Raw genomic sequence first — 25,315 nt, forward strand, 5'->3', positions numbered from 1 at the left:
GGTTAGAAAATGGGATTTTTAACAGAAAAAAATTAGGTCTAGTCATAAATGTGACATACATATAATCTGAAAGAAGAGCTTGAGAAAGAGTCTATTTCCTTGTCCAAGAAGATTGATAATATTTCTGCCATCCCCCAAATAATGGATCGGTTTGGTGCAGCTTAGTTCAAAATCAACAGTGTTTTGGTGGGAGTGAATTATTTGTAATGTGTTGAGGTATAATTGCATGCAGTATAATGCTCAGATCCCAGATGTCCAGTTTGTGTCTTGACACTGCATATGCTGCTGCAGTCAACACTAGGCAAGATTCTTCCATTCGCAGAAGTTCCCTTATATCTCTTTCTAGTCTGTCACCTCTGTCCCCAACAGCAGCAACCACTGATTTCTTTTTTTTTTTTTTTTTAAAGATTTTATTTATTTATTTGACAGAGAGAGATCACAAGTAGGCAGAGAGTCAGGCAGAGAGAAAGGAAGGGAAGCAGGCTCCCGATGCGGGGCTCGATCCCAGGACCCTGAGATCATGACCTGAGCCGAAGGCAGCGGCTTAACCCACTGAGCCACCCAGGCGCCCCACTGTACTGATTTCTATCTTTGTAGATTATTTTGTCTGGTTTTGAACTTTATAAATAGTATCATATAGTATGATTTTTTTTTTAGTCACTTAGTTTTTGAGGGCTCAGAATAGTATTTTGAATGCATTTACATTCATGATTCATACATTCATAATATTACTGCATGTATCATTAGTTTATTTGCTGAGGGATAGCTCATTGTGTACATTCTCCTGTTAGTGGACATTGGGTTGTTTCCAGGTTTTAGTAACATGAGTAATGCTACTATGAACGTTGTTGTATGAGACTTTTGTAGGTAAATATTTAAGAGTGGAAATGCCAAATCAGGAGGTAGGTGCCATTTGGCAATTATTCTCAAATTGTTCTTGAAAAATATAGAGATGAAACTTACTCTCTTTGAAATATGGTAAAAGTCTTAGTTCATTCTCTTTAGATAGCACTCTGATATATGGATTGAGAACTGTACTTGTGTGGAACAGAGACTACATATTGAGGCTGGGGAACCTTATCAGAGTGGTAGCAGTCACACTCTAGATGGAGGAGCACTGCTGTTCTGGATATTACGGTACTGGTATTATTTTGGCTATTACAGATTTTCATATATAGACTCTCTGGTGGTCATTTTTACAAAAATCAGTGTTTGATTAAGAACGGAACCGGGGGGTGCCTGGGTGGCTCAGTGGGTTAAGCCTCTGCCTTCGGCTCAGGTCATGATCTCAGGGTCCTGGGATCGAGCCCTGCATCGGGCTCTCTGCTCAGCAGGGAGCCTGCTTCCTCCTCTCTCTCTGCCTGACTCTCTGCCTACTTGTGATCTCTGTCAAATAAATAAAATCTTTAAAAAAAAAAAAAACAAAAACAAAACAAAAACGGAACCGGTAGAAGTTGGTGTGCTTCTCTTGTTTGTAGAACATGAAAGGATACGGGAGGTTTTGTGTATGTATGTGTGCATGTGTTTATCGGCAGGCTGCTGCTGTGCCAGAGGTTGACTATGGCTGCCTTGTGCACTTACCCTTGAAAAGATTGTGTATTGCAGTTTTCTTCCAGAGCAACTTTTAAGATGCTGCCTCATGTAAGTTTTCTTCAAATGAAAATCCTTCATGCACTCTGGTTTTTCTTGAATGGTCTGCCCTATTTCATTACTCAGGCACTTCACTGATGGTTCAGTTCTAGTTTCATGATATGCTATTTGAATTATTTTGGAAATTTCATTTCTTATGAATGCTATGTTTTGAGCAGTAAAATATGAAAAGAGGGAATGGCTGTTAGCACAAATCACAAATTGTTGAATGAGGCATATAGATTGTTCCCACATATGTGGAAAAATTACATCACTACCAAGTTCTAGATTTTCTATTTATACTATCCTAGGCCAGCTTCCCGCCACCCACCTTTCCCCACAATCCATCTTTCTGTTTAAAGGCAGTACAAAATAACCAATAAAAGAAACTCATGGTAGGTTATTTTGGGGCCAAAATGCAAATGGTACGAAATAAAATATTAGGCAAGATGCTTTATCTTTAGATTTCTAGAGAGATTTAAATATTGTGAGCATACTTCCCTACCTTTTTGTTTATGCTGTTCTCTTAATACATTCTTTAAACTATTATTAATGACATTTGATTTTTTTTTTTTTTTGGACTTAGAATTTAGCAAGTAACTCCAAATATGAAGGCCATAGTAGTTTTCTGTTTTGCATATGTTTGTGTGTTTTTATTTCTCTGACTAGGAAAATTAGATTCCCTTTTTTCCCTTTGAAAACATAGTGCATGGGGTGCCTGGGTGGCTCAGTCAGTTAAGCATCCGACTCTTGATTTTCAGGTCAGGTCATGATCTCAGGGTCCTGGGATCTGCTGCATTGGGCTCCAGCTCAGCAGGGAGTCTGCCTGAGATTCTCTCTCTCCCTCCCACTGCCCCTTTCCATTCCCCCTCAGCCTCCATTCCCCATTCACCCAACTCATAAGCACCTTCTCTCTCTCTAAAATAAATCTTAAAAAAAAAAATAAAGTAAAATAAACCGAAAACAGATGTCTAGGAGGCTCAGTCAGTTAAGCGTTTGCCTTTGGCTCAGGTCATGATCCTGGGGGCCTGGGCTCCCTGCTCAGCAGGGAGTCTGCTCCTCCCTCCCCCTCTCCCTCTGCAGTTCCATACTCCCCACAATGTTCTCTCTCACCCTTTTCACTCTCTCAAATAAATAAATAAATAAATAAATATAAAAAAATGAAAACAATAGCTCATGGAGACATCAGGGTATCACTTTATTTGGCAGATGCTTTATTAAAAGGACCTAAACTGTTTAAAAATCTTATCTTGTTATGGTACAGATGTGTTAAATAGAGCTTTTCATTGAATAGGCACAATGTGATTTAATTTTAGGGAAAAACCTACACATGAATTAGAAAGGCAGAAAATACATATTCCAAAATATTTACGGAGGTTTTCTCTAGAGTTGAAATGCAGGTAATATTTTTCGCTTATACATATGTGTGTGTATATATATATATACACACACATACATGCATTACATATGTGTATATATATATAACTAATATATATGTTGATAAGCATTGTTATTCTTTTATAAAAAGGAATTTTTATATATTATATAAATTATATATTTTATATTATATATATTATATATTCTTTTATAAAAAGGAAGAAAAATCAGTCTCTTTAGAGTGGTCTCGAGACAAGAACCTTGTTTAATTAGTATTGCAGTGAGACTTAAGTCTATAATCGTAGGTTTTGTTACTTTCAGGTCACTTTTAGAACTTGTAGAATTACTTCCCAAGTTTAGTGACGTTTGTTTTTATGAGGAGGAAGCAGAGAAATCCATCGTGATGGTCCCATCCATTTAACCTTTCTGTCCTTATTTTGAGCCAGCTGCTCAATCTCTCTTCCACTGAGGTTGCGTTATACACCGCTCTCCCTGCTTCAGCCTTCCTTGGCCATTCTTACTTAATACAGGTCAGAGTGTGGGACCCTGCCTGTCATCTCAGTTCCCTTATGACAGGAACACATGATAATCCAAGTAATATCTGGTTACTCCCAAGTGAGCTGACTGTTCAAAGAAAAATAGTTTTCCAAAACCATCAGGAATGAATGATTCCATTGCACATTGACCTGCTTTCTTAACTCTAACACTAGGATTAGATTATGATGATTATACTTGTGGAGTATAGCATTTTAATTAACTACGTAGAAAATGGTTCAGAAGACTTAGCAGAGTTTACATTAATTTCCTTCCTTCTTTTCTTTTTGCTGGTCCTCGGATCAAATATTTGGAGCAGAGTACTCTGCTACTTTCAAAGTGTAATGTGGAGACAAATGTTTATAACCGGTGCCTCTCCTTATTCCTCTCACCAAAAGGAGGGAAATGTCAGAATATTATGTCATCTTGTTTTCATTTTAATAGCAGCAAATAGCTAAATATCAAGCACTCACTGAACTTTTTAATCACTTTACCTGTACTGTACCTGTATTTATTTAATCTTTACAATATTTAAATTGTAAGGTTACTGGGGAAATTTAAAGCTGAAAAATGGCATAATTTGTCCAAGACTAAGCGGCAAATGGTAGAGTCCATGCTCATAACTGTTATGTTCATGGCTGTCAGTACCAGAACTTTTCTTTAATTGCTGAGGTAACTAAGTTCTGCCGTTCCTGTCTCCTTTCTGTTCAGGCAACAGTGCAATGGCCTGGTTCCTGCTTTCAGTTTTATCACACTTTGGTGGGAGAGTTCAGGCTTTACAGATGTAGTAGAGAACAGCAGGCTTTGGGGTCTGAGGCACATTTTAATTCTAGGTGGGTGATCTTAGGCCAATTAATTTTATTTCTAAAGTGGCAGTAAAAATGGTATCTACTTTTTGAGGCTGTGAGGATTAAAAGAGAACATTCACACAACAACCACGGACGCAAGTGTTCAGTGGTCACTCTTGTCACTGTGGAGATGTTACCAGCCACTGAGCATCCCCTCCAAAGCAGTAGTCAGCCAGATCTGTTCATATCTGCTCTTTTGGCATGACTACCTGGCTTTCTTCTCACTGGCTCTAGGCTTAACATTTTACTCTGTTTAACTTATTGGCCAAAAAAAGTTGTTTTTGTCCAATAGTTACTAAAACCTAAGTTTAGGCCTAGCTTTCTGCAAAGCATTTCCCATAAAAATAACTGTTTATATGAAACTGTGTGCATTAATACCATTGTGAGCAGTGTTTTTGGGGTGTGTGTGTGTGTTTTTCTGTGCCTCTTGCAAATTTTGGTTCTGAATCATATTTATCTTTGCATCACATGAATGGCTTTATTTTGTTATTTGTCTTTGACTAATTCTTTTTCTTCCAAGAGTTAGAATATGACTATTTATAGGACAATATTTAAAGAGAGTTATGGGGGCTCCTAGGTGGCTCAGTCAATTAAGCCTCTGCCTTCAGCTTAGGCAGATCCCAGGTTCCAGGTTCCTGGGGTCAAGTCCTGCATCAGGCTTCCTGCTCAGTGGGGTGTCTTCTTCTCCCTCTACCCTTCCTTCCTATTCATGATCTCTCTCTCAATCTGTCTCTCAAATAAATAAAATATTTAAAAATAAATAATAAATAAAATAAATAGGATTATTATTGGACTTGCATAGTCCTTAAAGGAATGCTTCAGGACAGATGTCTGAAACGTGTTACTTAAGCTGGAGCCTAGATATCCATGTTGAGATTTCCTAGGAATAAAAGGGCTGAGTTGGGTATTACACAGTGTTCATTAAATCGTGTCCTGACAAGAAGACCATTTAGATTTGTGTTTACATTTATAGGTGACCGGGTCATCGATGTGGGGTCTGAATGGAGAACTTTCAGCAATGATAAAGCAACAAAAGATCCATCCCGAGTTGGAGACTCTCAGAATCCTCTTCTGAGTGATGGAGATTTGTCTACTATGATTGGCAAGGTAATAGAACTTCTCTCTAGGAAATAGAAAGTATGGACTGACCATAAACCTGGGAGTTTGGGAACTTTGTAGAAGTATCTCTCACTGCTTCCATGAGGAATTTTGACCTGAGAAAATAAGATTTACCAGTAATACAATTGTGAATGATTATTCCCTTACGCATTTCTTCCACCTTAAAGGGGAGATCAACGGGTCGTGATAACAGAGTCTTTATATCTCAGGCCTTTGTTTCCATGAAGCACATTTTGCACAGAAATTGAATGTAGTGTGATCTTTATGTGTTCATATTGATATGTTCCTTGAATATTATGAATGTTCCCCCTCCCCCCCGCGAACTAAATTGTAGCTCGGTAGAGCCTATTTTCTAATATTGGTGGATTTATGACTTACCTAAGCCACGTACTTAAGCTTCACATTCGTCATCAGTTAGGTGAGAATACGAGTACTTCATAGAAATTTTGAGGGTTACATGGAAATGTAGGTAAAGTATTTATAACACACATGTAGTGTGTGTTCAGTAAATGGTAGCTGTTGCTGTTAGATAAAGCAGCAGGGTAATCTGTCTGGCAACCTGGCTCCTTTTTGCTCTTTTATCTGAACTGGAAGTAGTGGTGGCCATTTTCCAAAGAACTAATAGAGGGATGCTATTTCAGGACTTAATCTATACTACTGCAGTCTGTTTTCAAGAAAATATTATGAAAAAGGTCACTAATTATGCTCTATAAAGTACATATAAAATTTGATGCTCTATAAAGTACATATAAAATTTGAAAACCATAGTGTAGGCTTGGTTAAAGTTGATAGTATTATATTCAGAAATATCTTTGGGTGATTTCTACATTTACTTCAGCCTTACAGGCTGGGGGATAAAAGTATACTGAGGACATTTTAAAATCTGAGATTGCAACTAATTGAATCTGTGACTTCTTTTAAGGTTTAAATTTTTTCAGTAGGAAGTACATGACTCAAACACAAATATAAAAAGAACACAATTTTCTTCACCCTTGACCCCCCAAACTCAGTTCCCAGTGCAACCTCCTTTCCCTGTCAGAAACCAGTAACTACTATCGCTAGTTTTCTCCTATATCCTTTGACAGTTGTTTATCCTACATGGCAAAAGTGAGTTATTTAAGGTGTTACATTTGTCATATACTAGATTTCTATATGTATTTGGGAATATTTCCAGACTTTCTATCTTGTATCGTCCTGGCCCTGTCAAGTCAGATGTCACACCACACTGTTAGTATCCCATAGCTTTAGCTCTTCCTCACTGCTCTGCTTCCTCAGCATTTTCTTCACTCATCTTTTCCACTTAAAGTTTAGAATGGGTCACTTTGTTTTTGTTTTTTGTTTGTTTGTTTGTTTTTTAAAGTTATTTTCAGCAAGGCTTTGGTAAGATATATTTGCAAATTGATTTAGGGAAAATCAACTTCTTCCTGATAAATTTTCTGCCCAAAAATATAGTATGCTTTTCTATGTCCTTAAATCATATGTGTCCTTCTAGAGAGGTTTTCGTCATAAACATCTTTTATGTTTTAGTTGATTCTGAGGTACTTACCTTTTTTGTTGTTTTGCATTTGGAGTATTTCTGTTTCATTGCCTTGTAACTGGTTAGTTGGACATATGAAGGCTATAGATTTCTGTTTAATTTTGACCTTGCCTCTCATGGATTCTGTTATTTATAGCAGTTTTACAGTGATTTTCTTGAGTATCCTAGGTATTCAGAAAAACTATCTGCAAATACTTTATCGTTTCCTTCCCAAATTAGTACCTCTGATTTTTCTCTTTATTTTATTTTTAATTTTTAGTATTTTTTATCTTAAGTAAACATGCCACATGTGGGGCTTGAACTTACAATCCCAAGAGCAAGAGCTGCATGTGCTACTGACTGTACCAGCCAGGTGCCCCCCTGTCTTGCTCTCGTGCCTAATTTTAAAATGTTAACCATCTTCTGAGCTTTCAGTGAATTGTGATCTTTTTGCTGGTGAATGGTCTTGCTTCGATGTGATGGTTGCTGAATGGTAGGTGGCTTTGTCAGTTTCTTAAAATAATGAAGTTTACGCCATCAACTGATTCTTCCTTTCCCATGTGATTTCTCTGTAGCTTGTGATACTGTCCGATAGCATTTTATCCACAGAAGAGCTTGTCTCAGAATTGGACTTCGTCCTCTCCGACCCTGCTGCTGCTTTGTCACCTAAGTTTATTTAATATTCCAAATCCTCTGTTGTCATTCCAACCATCTTCCCAGCATCTTCACCAGGAGCAGAGTCCAGCTTAGGAAACCACTGTCTTTGCTCATCTGTAAGAAGCAGCCCCTCCGCCATGAACATTTGATCAGGAGATCGCAGCTGTCCAGTCATATGTTCAGGCTCCCCTGCTGCTTCTAGTCCTCTCGCTGTTTCCACCACATCTGCTTGTCCCTGCCTCCACTGGAGTCCTCAGCCCGCCAAGTTACCCATGAGGCTGGAATCCGCTTCTTCCAGACTCCTGTTCATGTTGACATTGTGAGCTCTTCCCATCAGTCATGAATGTTCTTAATGGCATGTAGAATGGTGAATCCTTTCCAGTTCTTCAGTGGACTCTGCCCAGGACCATCAGAGGAAACACTTGCTGTGGCACCTGTAGCCTTATGAAATGTGTTTCCTAAATAAGCCTTGAGAGTAGACATCACTCTTTGATCACTCTGATCACGGGCTGCGGGATGGATGTTGTGTTAGCAGGCATGAGAACAACAGTATTCCCGTTGTCCAGCTCTGTCAGAGCCAGAGCTCCCCAGACAGTCCAGGTGTATTGTCGGTGAGCAGTCATATTTTGAAAGTAATCTTCTTTTCTGAGCAGTATTTCTCAATAGTGGGCTTAAAATACTTAGTAAACCCTGTTATAAACAGATGTTCTGTCATCCAGGCTTTGTTGTTTTATTTCTAGAGCACAGGCAAAGTAGATAGCATAATTGTTAGGGGCCCTAGGATTGTCAGACTGGTACATGAGCATTGGCTTCAACTTCAAGTCACCGGCTACATTAGGCCTTAACAGAGACAGGCTGTTGAATCTTTAAAGCCAGGCATTGACCTCTCTCTCCTCTCTGGCTGAGGAAGTCCTAGATGGCATGTTTTTCCAATAGAAGGCAGTTTCTTCTACATTGAAAGTCTTTTGTTGAGTGTAGCCACCTTCGTGAATTCTCATAGTTGCATCTTCTGGAGAACTTGCGGCAGCTTCTCTGGCAGCACTTGCCCTTCATCTTGTGCTCTATAAGAGATGGCTTCTTTTCCTTCAACCTCAGAAACAAACCTCTGCTAGCTTCTGACCTCTCTCCTGGGGCTTCCTCACCTCTCTCAGCTTTCACGATTTGGGAGAATTAGGGCCTTGCACTGGATTAGGCACTGACTTAAGGGAGTGTTGTGGCTGGTTTGATCTTCCAAACCATCGTATCATCAAGATACCAGCAAGAGGGGCGCCTGGGTGGCTCAGTGGATTAAGCCGCTGCCTTCGACTCGGGTCATGATCTCGGGGTCCTGGGATCGAGCCCCACATCGGGCTCTCTGCTGTGCAGGGAGCCTGCTTCCTCCTCTCTCTCTGCCTGCCTCTCTGCCTACTTGTGATCTCTATCTGTCAAATAAATAAATAAAATCTTTAAAAAAAAAAAAAAAGATACCAGCAAGAAGGCTGTTTCGCTTTCTTATCATTTGTGTGTTCACTGGAGAGTAGCACTTCTAATTTCCTTCAAGAATGTCTCCTTGGCATTCACAGCTTGGCTCTTTGGCACAAGTGTCCTGGCTTTCAGCCCATCTCAGATTTTGACATGCCTTCCTTTACTAAGCTTAATCATTTCTAGCTTTTTATATAAAAGTGAGAAGCATGTAACTATTCCTTTGACTCAAACAGAGAGGCCATTAAAGGGTTATTAATTGGCCTAATTTCAGTATTGTTGAGTCTTAGGAAACAGGAAGACCCAAGGAGAGGGAGAGAGATGGGGGAACAGCTGCTCAGTGGAGCAGTCAGAACGCACAAATTTATTAAGCTTGCCATCTTCTAAGTGTGCAGTTTTTGGAGCCCCAAGACGATTAAAATAGTAACATCAAAGATCACTGATCACAGGTCACCATGAGAAATAGAATAAGTTGGAAATGTTGCAAGAATTACCAACATGTGACCGAGACGTGAAGTGAATAATGGCACCAGTAGACCTGCTCAGCGTGGGGTTGCCATAAACCCTCAATTTGTTAACAGCAATACAAAAATATAATCTCTGCAACAGTAAATGAAGCACAATAAAACAGGGTATGCCTTTTTTCTTCAGTAATCACTGTGCTGGCTTTGGGCATGGGAGAAAGATTTTCTAATTTGAAGAAGTACCTATTTGTAGTGTTTTGTGAGTTTTTATCAAAAAATGGCTTTTGAGTTTTATTTGCTTGCCTTTATAGCACCTTTGGAGATGATCCTTTGATATTTCTCTTTGGTCTGCTAATGTGATGTTGATATTTCTGGGTCCTATCACAGATACTCATTTAAACCATCTCAATCTGGTACTTGTTCTAAGGAATAAGGAGGAGGCACAGGGTAGAATTCTTGGGCTTATGCAGTCAGATTGTCAAAGTTGTTTTCTTAGAAATGTCTGTTCATTCATATTTAAAGAATCTTTTTTTGCATGAAGTTGTAAAACTTTGTTTTGTAGGGTACAGGAGCTGCAAGTTTTGATGAATTTGGCAATTCTAAGTACCAAAATCGGAGAACAATGAGTAGTTCTGATCGTGCAATGATGAATGCTTTCAAAGAAATCACTACTATGGCAGACAGAATCAACCTCCCTCGGAATATAGTTGTAAGTTCTTCTCTGTCTCCTTTAAGCCATTCTGGCATTGACTTAGCATAATTTAATGAACACATGAAATTTTGATATTGCAACTAATTAAATGGCCTAGAGTTAATTAAACTTAGTTTCTTTGCTTTGAAGGATCGAACAAATAATTTATTCAAGCAAGTGTATGAACAGAAGAGCCTGAAGGGCAGAGCTAATGATGCTATAGCTTCTGCTTGTCTCTATATCGCCTGTAGACAAGAAGGGGTTCCTAGGACATTTAAAGGTAAGTTTTTAGTTGCAAAGATTGCAAAGTTATGTAACAGTTGTTACATAACTGTGATAACGTAACAGACCAAAGTCAAGCAGCTTTGACACTATGTAGCTGTCATGTTTTCCTGGTTACATATTGTAATCCATTTTAGTATTTCCAAATGCCTCTTTATTTTATTCCTTGACAGAAATTCATTGTATGATCTTAACCATATTCTTTTCAGACTATTTTCCCATGTAACGTCGCTTTAGTTCATGTGAGCTCTGTGTTCTTTGCTCATGACATCTTTTGAACTGACTCTTTCGGGGTGTTTGAGGCCTGGCATCATAAGCCAGAGGGCTCCTTCCCTACTCGTTAAGTCTGTACACTTAACGCATGGAAAACCATTCCCGCTCCCAGCACAGGTCTCTACCGTGGAGAAGTCAAGCCTTAGAAAACATCAGCACCATTTGTTTCAAGTTACATGGTTTGCACTTTCACACTTAATGTCGGAGGCTTTGAGAGAACTAGTATTTTCCGTCCAGTTTGCAGTCACAATGAATAGGAAACAGCTGTTCACAGAGAGGCTGTGGTGCTTCCTCTTTCACCGCCAGGGTTCATTTCTGCGTAAGACTTTCATTACCTTTCATTCATCAGTGAATATTTTACTATGCGGCGTGGCTTTTTTTTTTTTTTTTTTTTAATTTTTTTTTAATGTTTTATTTATTTGACAGAAATCACAACTAGGCAGAGAGAGAGGAGAAAGCAGGCTCCCCGCGAAGCAGAGAGCCTGATGCAGGGCTCGATCCCAGGACTCTGGGATCATGACCTGAGCCAAAGGCACAGGCTTTAACCCACTGAGCCACCCAGGCGCCCCTGAGGCGTGGCTTTTATCCTCATCATCTTTTTGGTTATTACAACTTAAAACTGAGGCTTTTGTTAAATTTGTTCTGAAAGTGGTAGTTTAATTTTTAGACAACAGGACCAAATATTTGATCTCATTTTGTTACAGCCTGTAATCCCAGAGGTTGCACATGCATGTGACTTCACGTAGCTTGAGAAGTATTCTTTAGCTTTCAGTGTTTTCTTTCATCTTGATACACCTACTCCTTACAACAGATACATAAATATCAACGAAGTTTTAGAATATTTGAAGCAACTTGTCTGAATTGAAATTTAAGAGAAGTTAATATTGAAATAATAAGTACCTACATTTAACTTGTTTAAGACTTATTGGAAGTGTGATAAATACTTACTTTAACAGAGGGGGCGCCTGGATGGCTCAGTCAGTGAAGCACCTGACTCTTGTTTCGGCTCACGTCATGATCTCAGGGTCATGAGATCAATCAAGTCCTGCACCAGGCTCTGTGCTCAATGTAGAGCCTGCTTGAGAGTCTCTCTCCCTCTCCATCCCCCCTGCATCTCCCCCTACTTGTGCACACTCACCCTTTCTAAAAAATTTTTTTAAATTAACTGAGAAATTTTAAATTAGCTCTGTGGGAACTATCACTGAGAAGATCAGAGATTCATTTATAAGGCATGATTTGTTCTTTATTGATGTAATTGATACATTATATAGCATATATCCCATATACACCATAGGTGAATTTTGGGTGCACAGTATTACACATTTGACCCTTGAACAACATGAATTGAACTGCATGTATCTACTTATATGCAGGTTTTTTTGATGTATAGTGTAGTACTGCAAGTGTAGTTTCTCTTACGATTTTAATATTGTCTCTAGCTTTATTCTAAAAAGAGTATATAATACAAATATAAATGTTGACTATTATCACTAAGGCTTTCAGACAATAGTACACTATTGGTAGTTAAGTTTTTGGGGACTTAAAAATTACACATAGATTTTTGTGCTGGTAGTTGGCACCCCTAGCCCCTGATTGTTCAGGGGTCAGCTGTAATTTGACATCTGTTACATACTACAGAGCAATCACTAAAAGTCTAGTGACCATCCATCACCGTACAGTTGACTCCCTTCACTCATTTTGCCTCCTCCCCAACTCCTTTCCCCTCTCATAACCACCAGGGTGTTCTCTGTGTGTCCATGAGTTTGTTTTTGTTTTTAGATTCCACATATTATGCATAATACCCTTTAGGTCCGTGCATGTTGTTGCAAATGAGGAGCTCTCATTCATTTTTGTGATTGAATACTGTGTGTTGGTGTATGTACCTACCACTTCTTGGTCCATCCTTCCACTGATGACATTTAGATTGTCTCCATGTCTTATCTGTTGTGAACGATGCTGCAGTGAACATAGGGGTGCATAAATCTTTTTGAATCTGTGTTTTTGTATTCTTTTTCTAAATACCCAGAAGTGGAACAGCTGGATCATAACGTGTTTCTATTCCTGGTTTTTTGAAGAGCCTCCATCTTTTTTTCCATAGCAGCTGCGCCAGTTTACATTCCCACCAGCAGTGTGTGAGGGTTTCCATTTCTCACATCCTTTCCCCTCTCCAGCACTTGTTATTTCTTGTCTTTTTGATAATAGCCCTTCTGACCAGTTCGAGGTGATATCTCATTGTGGTTTTGATTTGCATTTTCCTATAATTAGTGATGTTGAGCATCTTTTCATGTGCCTGTTGGCCATCTGTATGTTGTCTCTGGAAAAATCTCTATTCAGATCCTCTGCCTATTTTTTAATCAGGCTGTTTAACACATGATTGCACTTTTGCAATCAGAATGTATTCTATGATCAGAAATGATGTATTCTTAAATGAACCGTATGACTTACATGGATTTATTTAATTTTTTCCTTTCAGAAATATGTGCTGTGTCACGAATTTCTAAGAAAGAAATTGGTAGATGTTTTAAACTTATTTTGAAGGCTTTAGAGACCAGCGTGGATTTGATTACAACTGGGGACTTCATGTCCAGGTTTTGTTCCAACCTTTGTCTCCCTAAACAAGTGCAGATGGCAGCTACACATATAGCCCGTAAAGCTGTGGAACTGGACTTGGTTCCTGGAAGGAGCCCGATTTCTGTAGCGGCGGCGGCCATTTACATGGCTTCACAGGCATCAGCTGAGAAGAGGACCCAAAAAGGTAAGACTCTTTCTCAGGAAGAACAGTGATGAAACTGTGAAGGCTGTAGTATGTAATTGTATTTCCATTTTAAGTACAAAACCGGTAAATATCTGAACTCACATTTAAGAGAGAATTTCTTCCTTGGGGCACCTGGGTGACGCAGGTCATGATCTCAGTGTTGTGAAATTGAGCCCGTGTCGGGCTCCATGCTCAGTGACAAGTCTGCTTGAGATTTTCTTTCCCTCTGCTCAAGTTCTCTCACAAATAAATAAATCTTTTAAAAAAAGTAGTTTCCTGGAATCAAAACTTAAAAGCAAAATACTGTATTTTTGTAAGTGATTCATAAATAAAAATGTTTGTAGGCATAACTGTGTATGGACACACTTTTTCCATTCAAATTAAGTATTCTAGTTTCTGCATTTTTCATTTCTAGAAGTTATTTTTGTCACCCTGAAACAATTATTTTGAATAGTCCTTTCCTCCTCAAAATTTAGCTTTGTAAATCTAGAGAGTTTGGGGGCCACACTTGTTTCTCACTTGCCAGCATGGCCTCCTACAGTGGGTACACTGGCAATTCATGCTGACCATCAGGTTGTAACATTCTGTGAAGCCTGTTCTCTTTCTCCTTTCAAACGTTACTCAGTTTCTTAATGAAGACACTGACATAAGTAGTTTCAGCCTTCTAAAGGCCACTTTTGAGTTTATTGTTGTAGGGGAACTTGCAAACAGAAAGAAGTGCTAAGTGAATTTCTTTACAAGCATTTATTCATTAATTACTTCTGTGATCCTCAAAAAGATCTATAAAGGAAAATCAGCAGTCCGTTTAAATTTAAAAGTGAGAAGTGAGAGGACTGGCTGCTCTGACTGTAACACCCTATTAAGAACAGCCTTTCACCTCCGCTCAGGCTGCAGGTTTCTATATTAATAAAAGTAATAAATTATATAGAAGAATGATTAGAAAGAAGAAGCCAACCATTAGTTACTTAAATGTGCCATTATCCATTCCTTTTGGCCTTAATTTTGAGAAGACTTAAGGAAATTTTGAGTCTTCTGGTAAAATTGAGAGGTTAAAACTAAGCCGAGTGTCCTTACCTTTATTCCAATCAACAGCACAAAAGTGTTTATCTTGGTACTTTCTGCTGTTTGTGTTTTACATGGAGTTTTTAGGTTTTTTGAGATGTAAGGCCCTTTTCTTCCCTTCCCAGCAGTCAGTTGACAGTTACCGTCTCCATGCCTAGAAGACAGATAGATAACAAATGTAACACAACACAAGACGACATTTAAAATGAGCTCCTTGCACACTGATGGCAGGCATCCACACTGAAAATCCGTAAAACCTTAGGCGTTGATCCGTGAAAAGGTGGTAAAATGAGTTTGCAGTAAAGCCTGTGTTTGAAAAATCCATTTGATTAAGTATTTATGATCAAACAGTTGTCACATAGCAGTCTCTTGGGACTCCTTTTAATAAAAAGGAAAAAGGTGACAATGACTTTGAAGGGTAAAACTAGATCTCTTAGGCTTCTGTAATAGACTAGAAATACGTGAATTCCCAATGCCCAGTGTTATATGTCTATTACAGTGAAAACATCTACATGATGCTAGAATGTACAGCTGTATTAAGTAGATGTATACTGTCTGATGTACTAAGTAGAAAAATGAGGTAGGACAGTCTTTAACGTATGATTCCAAAAGAATCTTTTAACAGAAGAACAGAATTCACTATGGGTGTTACAGGGGAACTTTTAAACATGGAAATAATGAAGTGAGTTTATAAGAATGTATTCATGGATTACTTCCGTGGTCCTCAGAAAGACTTCCTGTGAAGGAAAAGGACAGCTAGTACAAGAGTTCTCTCTCCTAGTGCTGTGCCCTGAGCACTCTTTCCGTGGCCTGCAGTGAGTAGAGCTCTTCATATGGCTGAGACAGCCCTTTGAAGTGATGGGGATACTGCCATTACTACTGTTACCAACCATAGCCCTCCTACCTACCTTTCAGTATGGATTTGCATTGTTAGGTTTCGAAAGTCAACGCCCGTGGGGTTTTCAGTTTGGATTTTATACTACTGTATCTCACACGTTGGAATGCAGGTTGTAGATGGGAAATAAGATGGAAGTTGGAATTAATATTTTGATTTTTGTCTTTTAGAAATTGGAGATATTGCTGGTGTTGCTGATGTTACAATCAGACAGTCCTACAGGCTAATCTATCCTCGAGCCCCAGATCTGTTTCCTACAGACTTCAAATTTGACACTCCTGTGGACAAACTACCACAGCTGTAGACTGAGGCAGCTAATGTCAAACTCTTCTCAACACTGAACTTGGCCTGTTGTACATAGCCTATAACAAGTGCTGGATTGAGCCTCTCTTTAATAAGGAAAAACAAAAGACATGGTACGCATTCCAGGGCTAAATATTAATTGCTTGGCATTCTGTGTGTATATACTAGTGAAACATATTTAATGATTTAAATTTCTTATTGAATTTGCTTTCTTTTGTAGCAGTCTAGGAAACTGTATTTTGGAAGATATTTGAAATTATGTAATTCTTGAATAAAATGTTTTTCAAAACTAAAGTTTTTGTTATAATTACATGTTAAATGTAATTTATAATTACAAATAATGCATATCATTGCAGCTAATAAAGCTGATAGAGGTCCTTGTTTTCTGTTTCTTTTCATGTATATTTTGTTTATATAACAAAGCCAAGCTTTGGGAACCACCGTTGACACCAGGAAAATCAAAGAGGGTGTGTGCAATATATATATATACACACACACACACATACATACATATACACATATATGTATATATATGTGTGTGTGTGTGTGTGTATATATATATTTATAAAAGCCAGAGTGATAAACTGGACCTTGAAAAGCATTTTGCAATTTTTGGATGTTAACATTTCATTTTATAGAACCTGCATCATCTGTAATTATTTTTATTTACTAAGATACTCATAGGATAAAGAATATTCAAAATAGATTATTGGGCCTAGGAATGTCCAGGGATTCTATTTAATAAGCATGCCCCCACCCCGTAGGTGACTGGGATGTGTAGGTGTTTTGCATATCACCCTTAGAGGAACATCTTGACTATAATCTTGACCAGGCATTGAAGGTAAAGACCAACAGAATTTTGCCCTTTTACCAAGTAGGTAGTTGTAAAGGGACTTGAATCCATTCTAAACATCACCTCACAGTGTGAACTGCACTGCCTTAAAGCAGGTGTCCCGGTTCTTACACATCTCTCAAGAGTTCATCACTAGATTAGAAGGACGCCTCCTATTGCGGTCTAGTAGACAGATTGACACTCTGGTCTAAAAAGGGACTTTCTCCTCTAGAAGATCAGACTTTCTCTCATTTCTACTGACCATGGAAGGAGGATGGCTACTGGACCATGAAGACAAAAGGTTATTTCTCCTTTGCACAAAATGTAGAACACAAACGGTACTACTCAAAGCTGGGAACGAACACCAGAGGAATAAGCACAAGAAGAGCAGTGATGACTCCAGGCAGAACCCATGCCACCCAGAACAAAACCCAGAAAGAAGAAGAAATCTTAGGCCAGTCAGTGTCTCCCTCATGGGCACCCTATCTTTGGTCCCCAGCACCACACCCTTCCATCTTTCCAAGCATGGACTGAGCACAGCAGTCCTCTCTTCTGATGCTCCCGTTTCTAGTGACTGACCACAGAAGTTCCCACCCACTAAAGACTTCTATGCAAGCTGCAACCAGTTAGCTAGATCTTAAAATAGTTATTTTTGCTATTATCGAAAGTCAGTACATGCACATTAGAAACATTTGGAAAATGCATCATGAAAATACCCACAAGCCACTTGGAAATAAGCACCAATATTTTGTTCTTTCCAGCTGTTCGGCTATGCTGTATTTTTAAAATACAGTTGCAGTCCAGGTATAGTAATAGGATTTGTTTAGTATTTTCATTTTCCTGCTTACAAAAATGTACAATGAGATATCACCTCACACCAGTCAGAATGGCAAAAATTAACAAGAAACAGGAAATGACAGGTGCTGGCGAGGATGCGGAGAAAGGGGAACCCTCCTACACTCTTGGTGAGAATGCAAGCTGATGCAACCATTCTGGAAAACAGCATGGAGTTTCCTCAAAATGTTGAAAATAGAACTACCCTATGACCCAGCAATTGCACTACTGGGTATTTACCCTAAAGATACAAACGTAGTGATCCAAAGGGGCACGTGCACCCGAATGTTTATAGCAGCAATGTCTACAATAGCCAAACTATGGAAAGAACCTAGATGTCCATCAACAGATGAATGGATAAAAAGAGGTGGTATATATACACAATGGAATACTATGCAGCCATCAAAAGAAATGAAATCTTGCCATTTGCGACGACATGGATGGAACTAGAGGGTATCATGCTTAGTGAAATAAGTCAATTGGAGAAAGACAACTATCATATGATCTCCCTGATATGAGGACGTGGAGATGCAACATGGGGAATAGGAGAAGAATAAATGAAACAAGATGGGATTGGGAGGGAGACAAACCATAAGTGATTCTTAATCTCACAAAACAAGCTGGGGATTGCTGGGGGGGAGGTGAGATTGGGAGAGGGGGAGGGGGGTTATGGACATTGGGGAGGGTATGTGCTATCGTGAGTGCTGTGAAGTGTGTAAACCTGGCGATTCACAGACCTGTACCCCTGGGGATAAAAATACATTATATGTTAAGAAAAAAAATCAGTAACTAAAAAAATGGAGAGAAGCATAAAGGGGATTAAAAACCCTAGCCCCGGGGCACCTGGGTGGCTCAGTGGGTTACCCTTCTGCCTTTGGCTCAGGTCATGATCTCAGGGTCTTGGGATGAAGCCCTGCATCGGGCTGTCTGCTCAGCAGGGAGCCTGCTTCCTCCCTCTCTCTCTGCCTGCCTCTCTGCGTACTTGTGATCACTGTTTGTCAAAAAAATAAAATCTTTAAAAAAAAAAAAAGCCTCTGTCTTTGGCTCAGGTCATGATCCCACAGTCCTGGGATGGAGCCCCACATCAGGCTCTCTGCTCAGCAGGGGGTCTGCGTCTCCCTCTCTCTGCTTTGCCTCTCTTCCTACTTGTGATCTCTGTCAAATAAATAAAATCTTAAAAAAAGAAACAAAAAAAAAACCCCTAGCCCTTGCCACTTAGGTATGTCACCATTTGGTCTATTTTTTGTGTTCTATACTTTTTTCCCCCTCATTCTATACTCCATTTTCTTAAGAATATAAGCTGTTTTTTTTCTATTAACATATAATGTATCATTTGTTTCAGGGGTATAGGTCATCAGTCTTACATTAATTCACAGCACTCACCGCAACACAAACCCTCCCCAGTGTCCATCACCCAGCCACCCCATCCCTCCCACTCCCCTCCCCTCCAGCAACCCTCAGTTTGTTTCCTGAGATTAAGAGTCTCTTATGGTTTGTCTCCCTCTCTGGTTTCGTCTTGTTTCATTTTTTCCTCTCTTTTCCTATGATCCTCTGCCTTGTTTCTTAAATTCCATATATTAGTGAGATTATATAAAAACTTTCAGGACAAACAAACAAAAAGAATTAGTGATCACCAAACCAGTCCTACAAGAAATACTTGAAAGTGTCCTCTAAGCAAAGAGAGCCCAAAGGTAACATAGACCAGAAAAGAACAGAGACAATATACAGTTAACAGTCACCTTACAAGCAATAAAATGACACTAAATTCATATCCTTCAGTTGCTACCCTGAGTGTAAATGGGCTAAATGTCCCAATCAAAAGACACAGGTTATCAGATTGGATTAAAAAAAAAAAAAAAAAAGCCCCGTCAATATGCTGTCTGCAAACTTTAGACCCCAAGGTACCTCTGGATTTAAAGTGAGGGGGTGGAAAACAATTTAACATGCTAATGGACATCAAAAGAAAGCTGAGGGGGCAATCCTTGTACCAGACTAATTAGATTTTAAACCAAAGACTGTAATAAGAGATGAGGAAGGACACTATATCATAAAGGGTTTATCCAACAAGAAGATACAACAGTTTTAATTATGCCCCTAATACGGGAGTAGCCAATTATACAATACAATTAATAATAAAATTAAAGAAACATATCAATAATAATACATAGTAGGGGACAAAACACCCCCCTCACTGCAATGGACAGATCATCTAAGCAAAAGCTCAATAAGGAAATAAGGGCTTTGAATGACACACTGGACCAGATGGACATCACAGACATATTCAGAATATTCCATCCTAAAACAACAGAATACACATGCTTCTCTAGTGCACATGGAATATTCTGCAGAATAGATCACATTCTGGGTCACAAATCAGGTCTCAACCAGTACCCTAAGACTGGGATCATTCCCTGCATATTTTCAGACCACAATGCTTTGAAACTAGAACTCAACCACAAGAGGAAGCTGGGAAGAACTCAAATACATGGAGGCTAAACAGCATCCTTCTAAAGAATGAATGGGTCAACCAGGAAATTAAAGAAGAATTTTAAAATTCACGGAAACAAATGATAATGAAAACACAACGGTTCAAAATCTGCAGGATGTAGCAAAGGCAGTCATAAGAGGAAAGTATATAGCACTATGTTCTATACCTTTAAAAAACTTGGTATCAGCAGAGCTATTTTAAAGATTAATCTAGGGCAGAAGGTATATTTGGGAAATGAAGTCTATATTCTGGTAGGTATCTCTTAAATAAAATAAAATTCTAGTTTTTAAAAATTCTGTGTCACACATGCTTTAATCAGTTTCACTTCATTCCAGATACTCAAGGGAAAATGCCAGGTCAAAAAGTAAAGTAGTAGTCGTGTCCATTCTCTTTTCTTCTCCCCCACCTCCGGCCTCTGAGTGTGGGTGTTCTCAAGGCATATGGGTATGTTTGGAGTCCATGTATTGTCAGTGACCCTTTGGGGGAGTCATTTAATCTGACAACTGGAACATTTTCACTTAGGGAAAAGGGGACAATCCATGGCAATTCCACATTTTGGCCTCTGTGCCCTCTAGCATTCCCCGCTCGCTGCCAATGCCCCAATGGGACCTATTCCTTACTTGTCCATCTGCTTCAAGGCTGTTACAAATAGAGGTTTATGGCTGGCTGATTATCTCCCAAAATCCACTCGTGATGTGGAGTGTTCAAGTGGAACGAGTGGATCTTAGTATGGTAAAATTACCAGCACTTAGCAATTAAATCCTGGCCAGGTCTTTCTAACCAGTGAAAGGGATCTGACATATTCTAAACCAGTGATTGTGCATGGTTTTCATTTCTTTTGGGGTTTGGAAAATCTCCCCTACACCAGGAACACCCACCCTGTTGAGGGCTGAAATCGAAGCCAGCTTCGATCAGGCCCACATTTTAGCAGATTAGGAATATTAGAAATGTAAGGCAATTTCTGTGAAGATGAAGTAGGTCCAACCTGTTCATGCTAGCATCTTTAAACAGTTGAAATCTTAATGTGGTCCTTTCCATTTTTTTTTTAAATTTTAAAAATTTTAAAAAATTTTTAAATTTAAAATTTAAAATTTCCATTTTTTTTTTAAACAAAGACTCTCTGGAAGCCACTTTCATTGACAATCTCTGCTGCAAGTTTGAAGATTTAATCGTAAGTTTCATGGAATCTGAGTTCAAACACTCTGGTCCAATTTCCCCATTTTATAGATTAGAGAAACCTGGAGAAACCAAAAGACCTGTCCAAGTTTACTTAGCAGGAGACAGAGGACTAACTCTGGTCACACAATTCAGTGCTATTTGCTGTTAAACTATGCTGTTGAGGCTTATTTTCCAGGAGGCTGCCTCAGGGCTGACTTTAGTTGTAGCCTTCAAATATAATTCTGTTCAGTTCAACAAAATCATTCAATGCAATCCTTGCATCTGGCTTTTGGGGGGAAAGCTCTTCATAGTGAGTTTCTGAATTCTTTTTAAATCAACTCAAGTGACAAAGAGTTAATAGCTAGAAACTGCTCTCTAGCTCTTCCTCTGAACTAAATGCTTCCTAAACTAGATGTCTCTTGATAGTAAGCCTTTGTGTTCAAACCAACAAATGTACTTTACCCATGGTTGTCTTTGGTTTCTGAGCTAATTTTCTATCACAGGTGCAAGATTTACTTTAATTATCAAGATGAACAGCTGAGGGGGTCAGCCTATTACCCATCTGGTCCTAATCCAGCCAGGAGGCCTCTCTGTGCCCCATGCCAATATTTCCAATTGTCAATGGCCCTGACTTTTCCTGTTGCTGGCGTTTTAATCTCATCTGCCAATTGTGGAGCTACCGACAGATTCCCTGGCCCCCTAAACACCTCCCCACTCAGCCCCTCCCGGATATTTCCACAGACACACTCCCTTCATCAGGATCTCAAAATAGCAAGGTGTCACAACACAAGTACCGTTCCAGGCCACAGAGGCCAAGCAGGTCTCACAAACATAAACCTCCATTCCTTGTGCTCACTGGCACCTCTCTGGCCAGGGGGGACTTCTAACTGCCAACCCAGGAGACTGAAACTCACACAGAGTGAAAGAGGGAGAGGGAAAAGGTGACCACAGAGCTTTGCTTTTCCTCTGCACAGTATCAGAACAATTCTCATGCCCTCTCTGTGATCAGCATCAGCCTGTGGCTGGCACAGCCATTATTGGAAATGATAAATGTTTTCAGACATCTGAGAAAGAAGGAAGATCACTGGTATGCGAGGTACTTAATAAGAGCAAGAAAACAAGTAGAAGTGATGTTATGTTGAATTTAAGATTCTGCCAAGAAATATTTTGTTTTAAATTGACATAAGTGACAAAAACACAATAGAACTGTGTGTAATGCTCTTAGAGGTATTGGAAATGTTGGTGTGTTCTACATTGTTCCAAAAGATGGGTGGGGCAGGGGGAGAGTTCCATGAGGCTCCCAGATGAAGACACATCAGTCATGCTGAATACTTCCCTGGGGGTACTTAAGCAGAAACTTGGCTGCTCTGCCAGAGGTTTCTTGGAATGTTCTTACTCCCTCTGTGGCTCCTTCTAGCTCTATGATGATGAGACACCAGAAAGTCGCATGATGGACCTCGAAATTTCAACCCCTTCCCACACGACTGTGGCCAACAGATCTCACCTGTTATACAGTCAGCTCCTCTCACTGTTCTAATTCGTGAACGTGAGGGTGAACTGCACGTGCTGGAGCCACGTCTGCACCCTCCCATCGCCCCAGGCCTCCACAGTTTGATGTCCCTGCTACTAGAGGACATCAAAATGCCTCTTAAAAATGTTTCTAAAAAAATAATAAAACCATTACTGAATACCCACTATCTCTAATATGCAGATAGAAGACAGTAAGGATAGACTCAAAGCCATAGCCAAAATATGTCGGGGCCAAAGCCCAGGCCCCTTCTGTCCCCAAACTGGGCCCCCACCCTGCTTCTGGCTCTGGTTATCTTATGTGTTGAAGTAACACTGAAGATTGTGCTTGAAAGGGAAGATTAAAAATGAAGGAGCAACTCTAACTCCTTCATTTAATAGATGAGAACAGTGGGGTGAAATGTTCACCTATCGCTAGTGAGGTGAAATCACGCGTCCCAGGTCCCAGTACTAGATGGTAGCAAAAGGATGGCTCATCCCAGTCTTCTTGTCACCTCCATGTGCTGATTTTCAAAATGGTTCTTGTCTTAAGTGACAGCATGTATGTGGAAGTTCCCTAGATGAAGAAGGATGAAGCTTGCATAAGTGGTGATTTTGGGGGGCTTTTCAGAGGGACGCCTTGTTGGGCTGGAGCCCAGTGGCAGTTCATGTCAACGACTGATCTTAGGTTGGATCTCCATCACGCCTGACTGTGGGGTATTATTCTAAATGTCTTTGTAGAGGGCCAAGCAGGCCACTTATTGTCCACTGTGTAGACTCTGGAGGTACGAGAGTCAAGTGGTGGGCGAAGCTGTCATGCACAGACACAATGAGACAGTGTAAGAGGTGTGGATGGAGCCTAGGTGCATCAGAGAGGAGGAAATGCTCATTCCACATGTGTGGAAAAGAGCGGGGCATAAAGTGGGGAAAAAAGGCTTTTTTACTTGGAAAAGGCTTTTGGAAGCTAAGTGGAAATCTCATTGGTGGAGAGATATGCCTGGGATGTGGCTGGTAATATGGTCCCTTATGGGCCACATGTCGCCGGTCCCAGTCCTTTGTCTCTACCACATAAATGATGCTTGCTCATCTACTTTTCTCCCTTCTAATAGCCACAGCCTACTTGAGGCCTTTATCACCCCGCGCAACTGCTGAGGCGGCTCCCAGCCACCGCTCCTGCCTTCAGTCTGGCCCCCTCTGATTCTTTCTCCACACGGCAAATCTAATCACACCTCTGCCAGCTGCAGATGTTTCAGGGCCTCTGAGGCAGAGACAGTTTATCAGGAAACTAAGGAAACTTGACACGCATGGGCACAGGTCCTTCAAGGTTCTTAACTTTTGTAGACATAAATACAAATCGGGGATTTCTTAAATAGGGCCCCAGAATTGTATACACTTCTGGCCCCACAAAACTTAGATCTCCTCTTATGATAAAGCATCCTTTCAGTATGGTGTGTACAAGTCCTGGGCATAGGACCCTTTCTTTCCTCATCTGTATGCACCTACCCCTTGCAGTTTATCCATACACTCCAGCCACAGTCGAGTTTCATTTCCTCAGAAGTGCCAGAACACAATGTAATCATTAAAATGTGTAACTTTGGGGGCACCTGGGTGGTTCAGTGATTTAAGCATCTGCTTTCAGCTCAGGTCATGACCCCAGGGTCCTGGGATCCAGTCCCATGTTGGGCTCCCTGCTCAGGGGTGAGTCTGCTTCTTCCTCTACCTCTCCCCCCTGCTTGTGATCTCTCTCTCTCTCTCAAATAAATAAATAAAATCTTGATTTTAAAAAAAAAGAGAAGTGTTATGTTCTTTCATCTGTGGGAAATCTCAAATATATCCTCTCACTTAGAACCCTTCCTGGCCTCCCCTTCCCTCTGCTCAATACTACTCAGGTATCAGGCTAAGTCCCAAGACATCTGGGAAGGCCTCACTGACTCCCCAGCCTGGATTTCTGAGGTACTCCCAGAGCACCTTGCCCTCGCCTTAGAGGAGGCTTGATCACACTACACTGTCATTGCCAAGTGACTTAAATGTGCCCCTACTGGATTGTATGCTCTACAGAGGCATTGTCTTGTTAGTTGGCACTAATACCTGGTGACCAGTAACAGGGGATCAATAAATAGTTTTTGAATGAATAAACATCAGACCTTCATTTCTAATGTTGGTCAAACAACATACAATGAGGCCACGTCCTCCCCATTTGGACAAAGCAGCAATTTTTTTTATATATATTTTTGATAGCATAAAACTTAGCTGTAAAAAAAGCTCCTTGAATTTCAAGTTTCCCTTTGAAATTGGCTATTCATAGAAATAGAACAAACAATCCTAAAATTTGTGTGGAACCACAAAAGACTCAAACTGAAACAATCTTGAGAAAGAAGAACAAAGTTGAAGGCATCACCATCCCTGATTTCAAGCTGTATTACAAAGCTACAGTAACAGTATGGTTTGGGCATAAAAACAGACACAAAGATCAATGGAACAGAATAGAGAGCCCAGAAATAAATGCATGCATACGTGTCAATCACTTATCAACAAAGGAGCCAAGAATATACAATGGGGAAAGGAAGGTTTCTTCAGAAGATGGTGTTGGGAGAATTGGACAGTTGCAAGCAAAAATGAAACTAGACCATT

The 25,315-nt window shown here is 39.9% G+C and overlaps 1 protein-coding gene across 1 annotated transcript in view; it reads left to right on the plus strand.

The window, feature by feature from the left end:
- The window catches only part of GTF2B (general transcription factor IIB), a 33,361-nt gene extending 17,117 nt beyond the window's left edge, over positions 1–16,244 (plus strand). Inside the window, exons 3-7 of the mRNA XM_045980691.1 lie at positions 5,362–5,495; positions 10,168–10,314; positions 10,447–10,576; positions 13,325–13,606; positions 15,734–16,244. Coding sequence (XP_045836647.1) covers positions 5,362–5,495; positions 10,168–10,314; positions 10,447–10,576; positions 13,325–13,606; positions 15,734–15,867 — 827 coding nt within the window. The 3' untranslated portion in view covers positions 15,868–16,244. The remainder of the gene's footprint in view (positions 1–5,361; positions 5,496–10,167; positions 10,315–10,446; positions 10,577–13,324; positions 13,607–15,733) is intronic.
- Positions 16,245–25,315: the final 9,071 nt, after the last annotated feature.

Source organism: Meles meles, chromosome 1 (genome assembly GCF_922984935.1).
Source record: "Meles meles chromosome 1, mMelMel3.1 paternal haplotype, whole genome shotgun sequence".
Lineage (NCBI taxonomy): Eukaryota > Metazoa > Chordata > Mammalia > Carnivora > Mustelidae > Meles > Meles meles.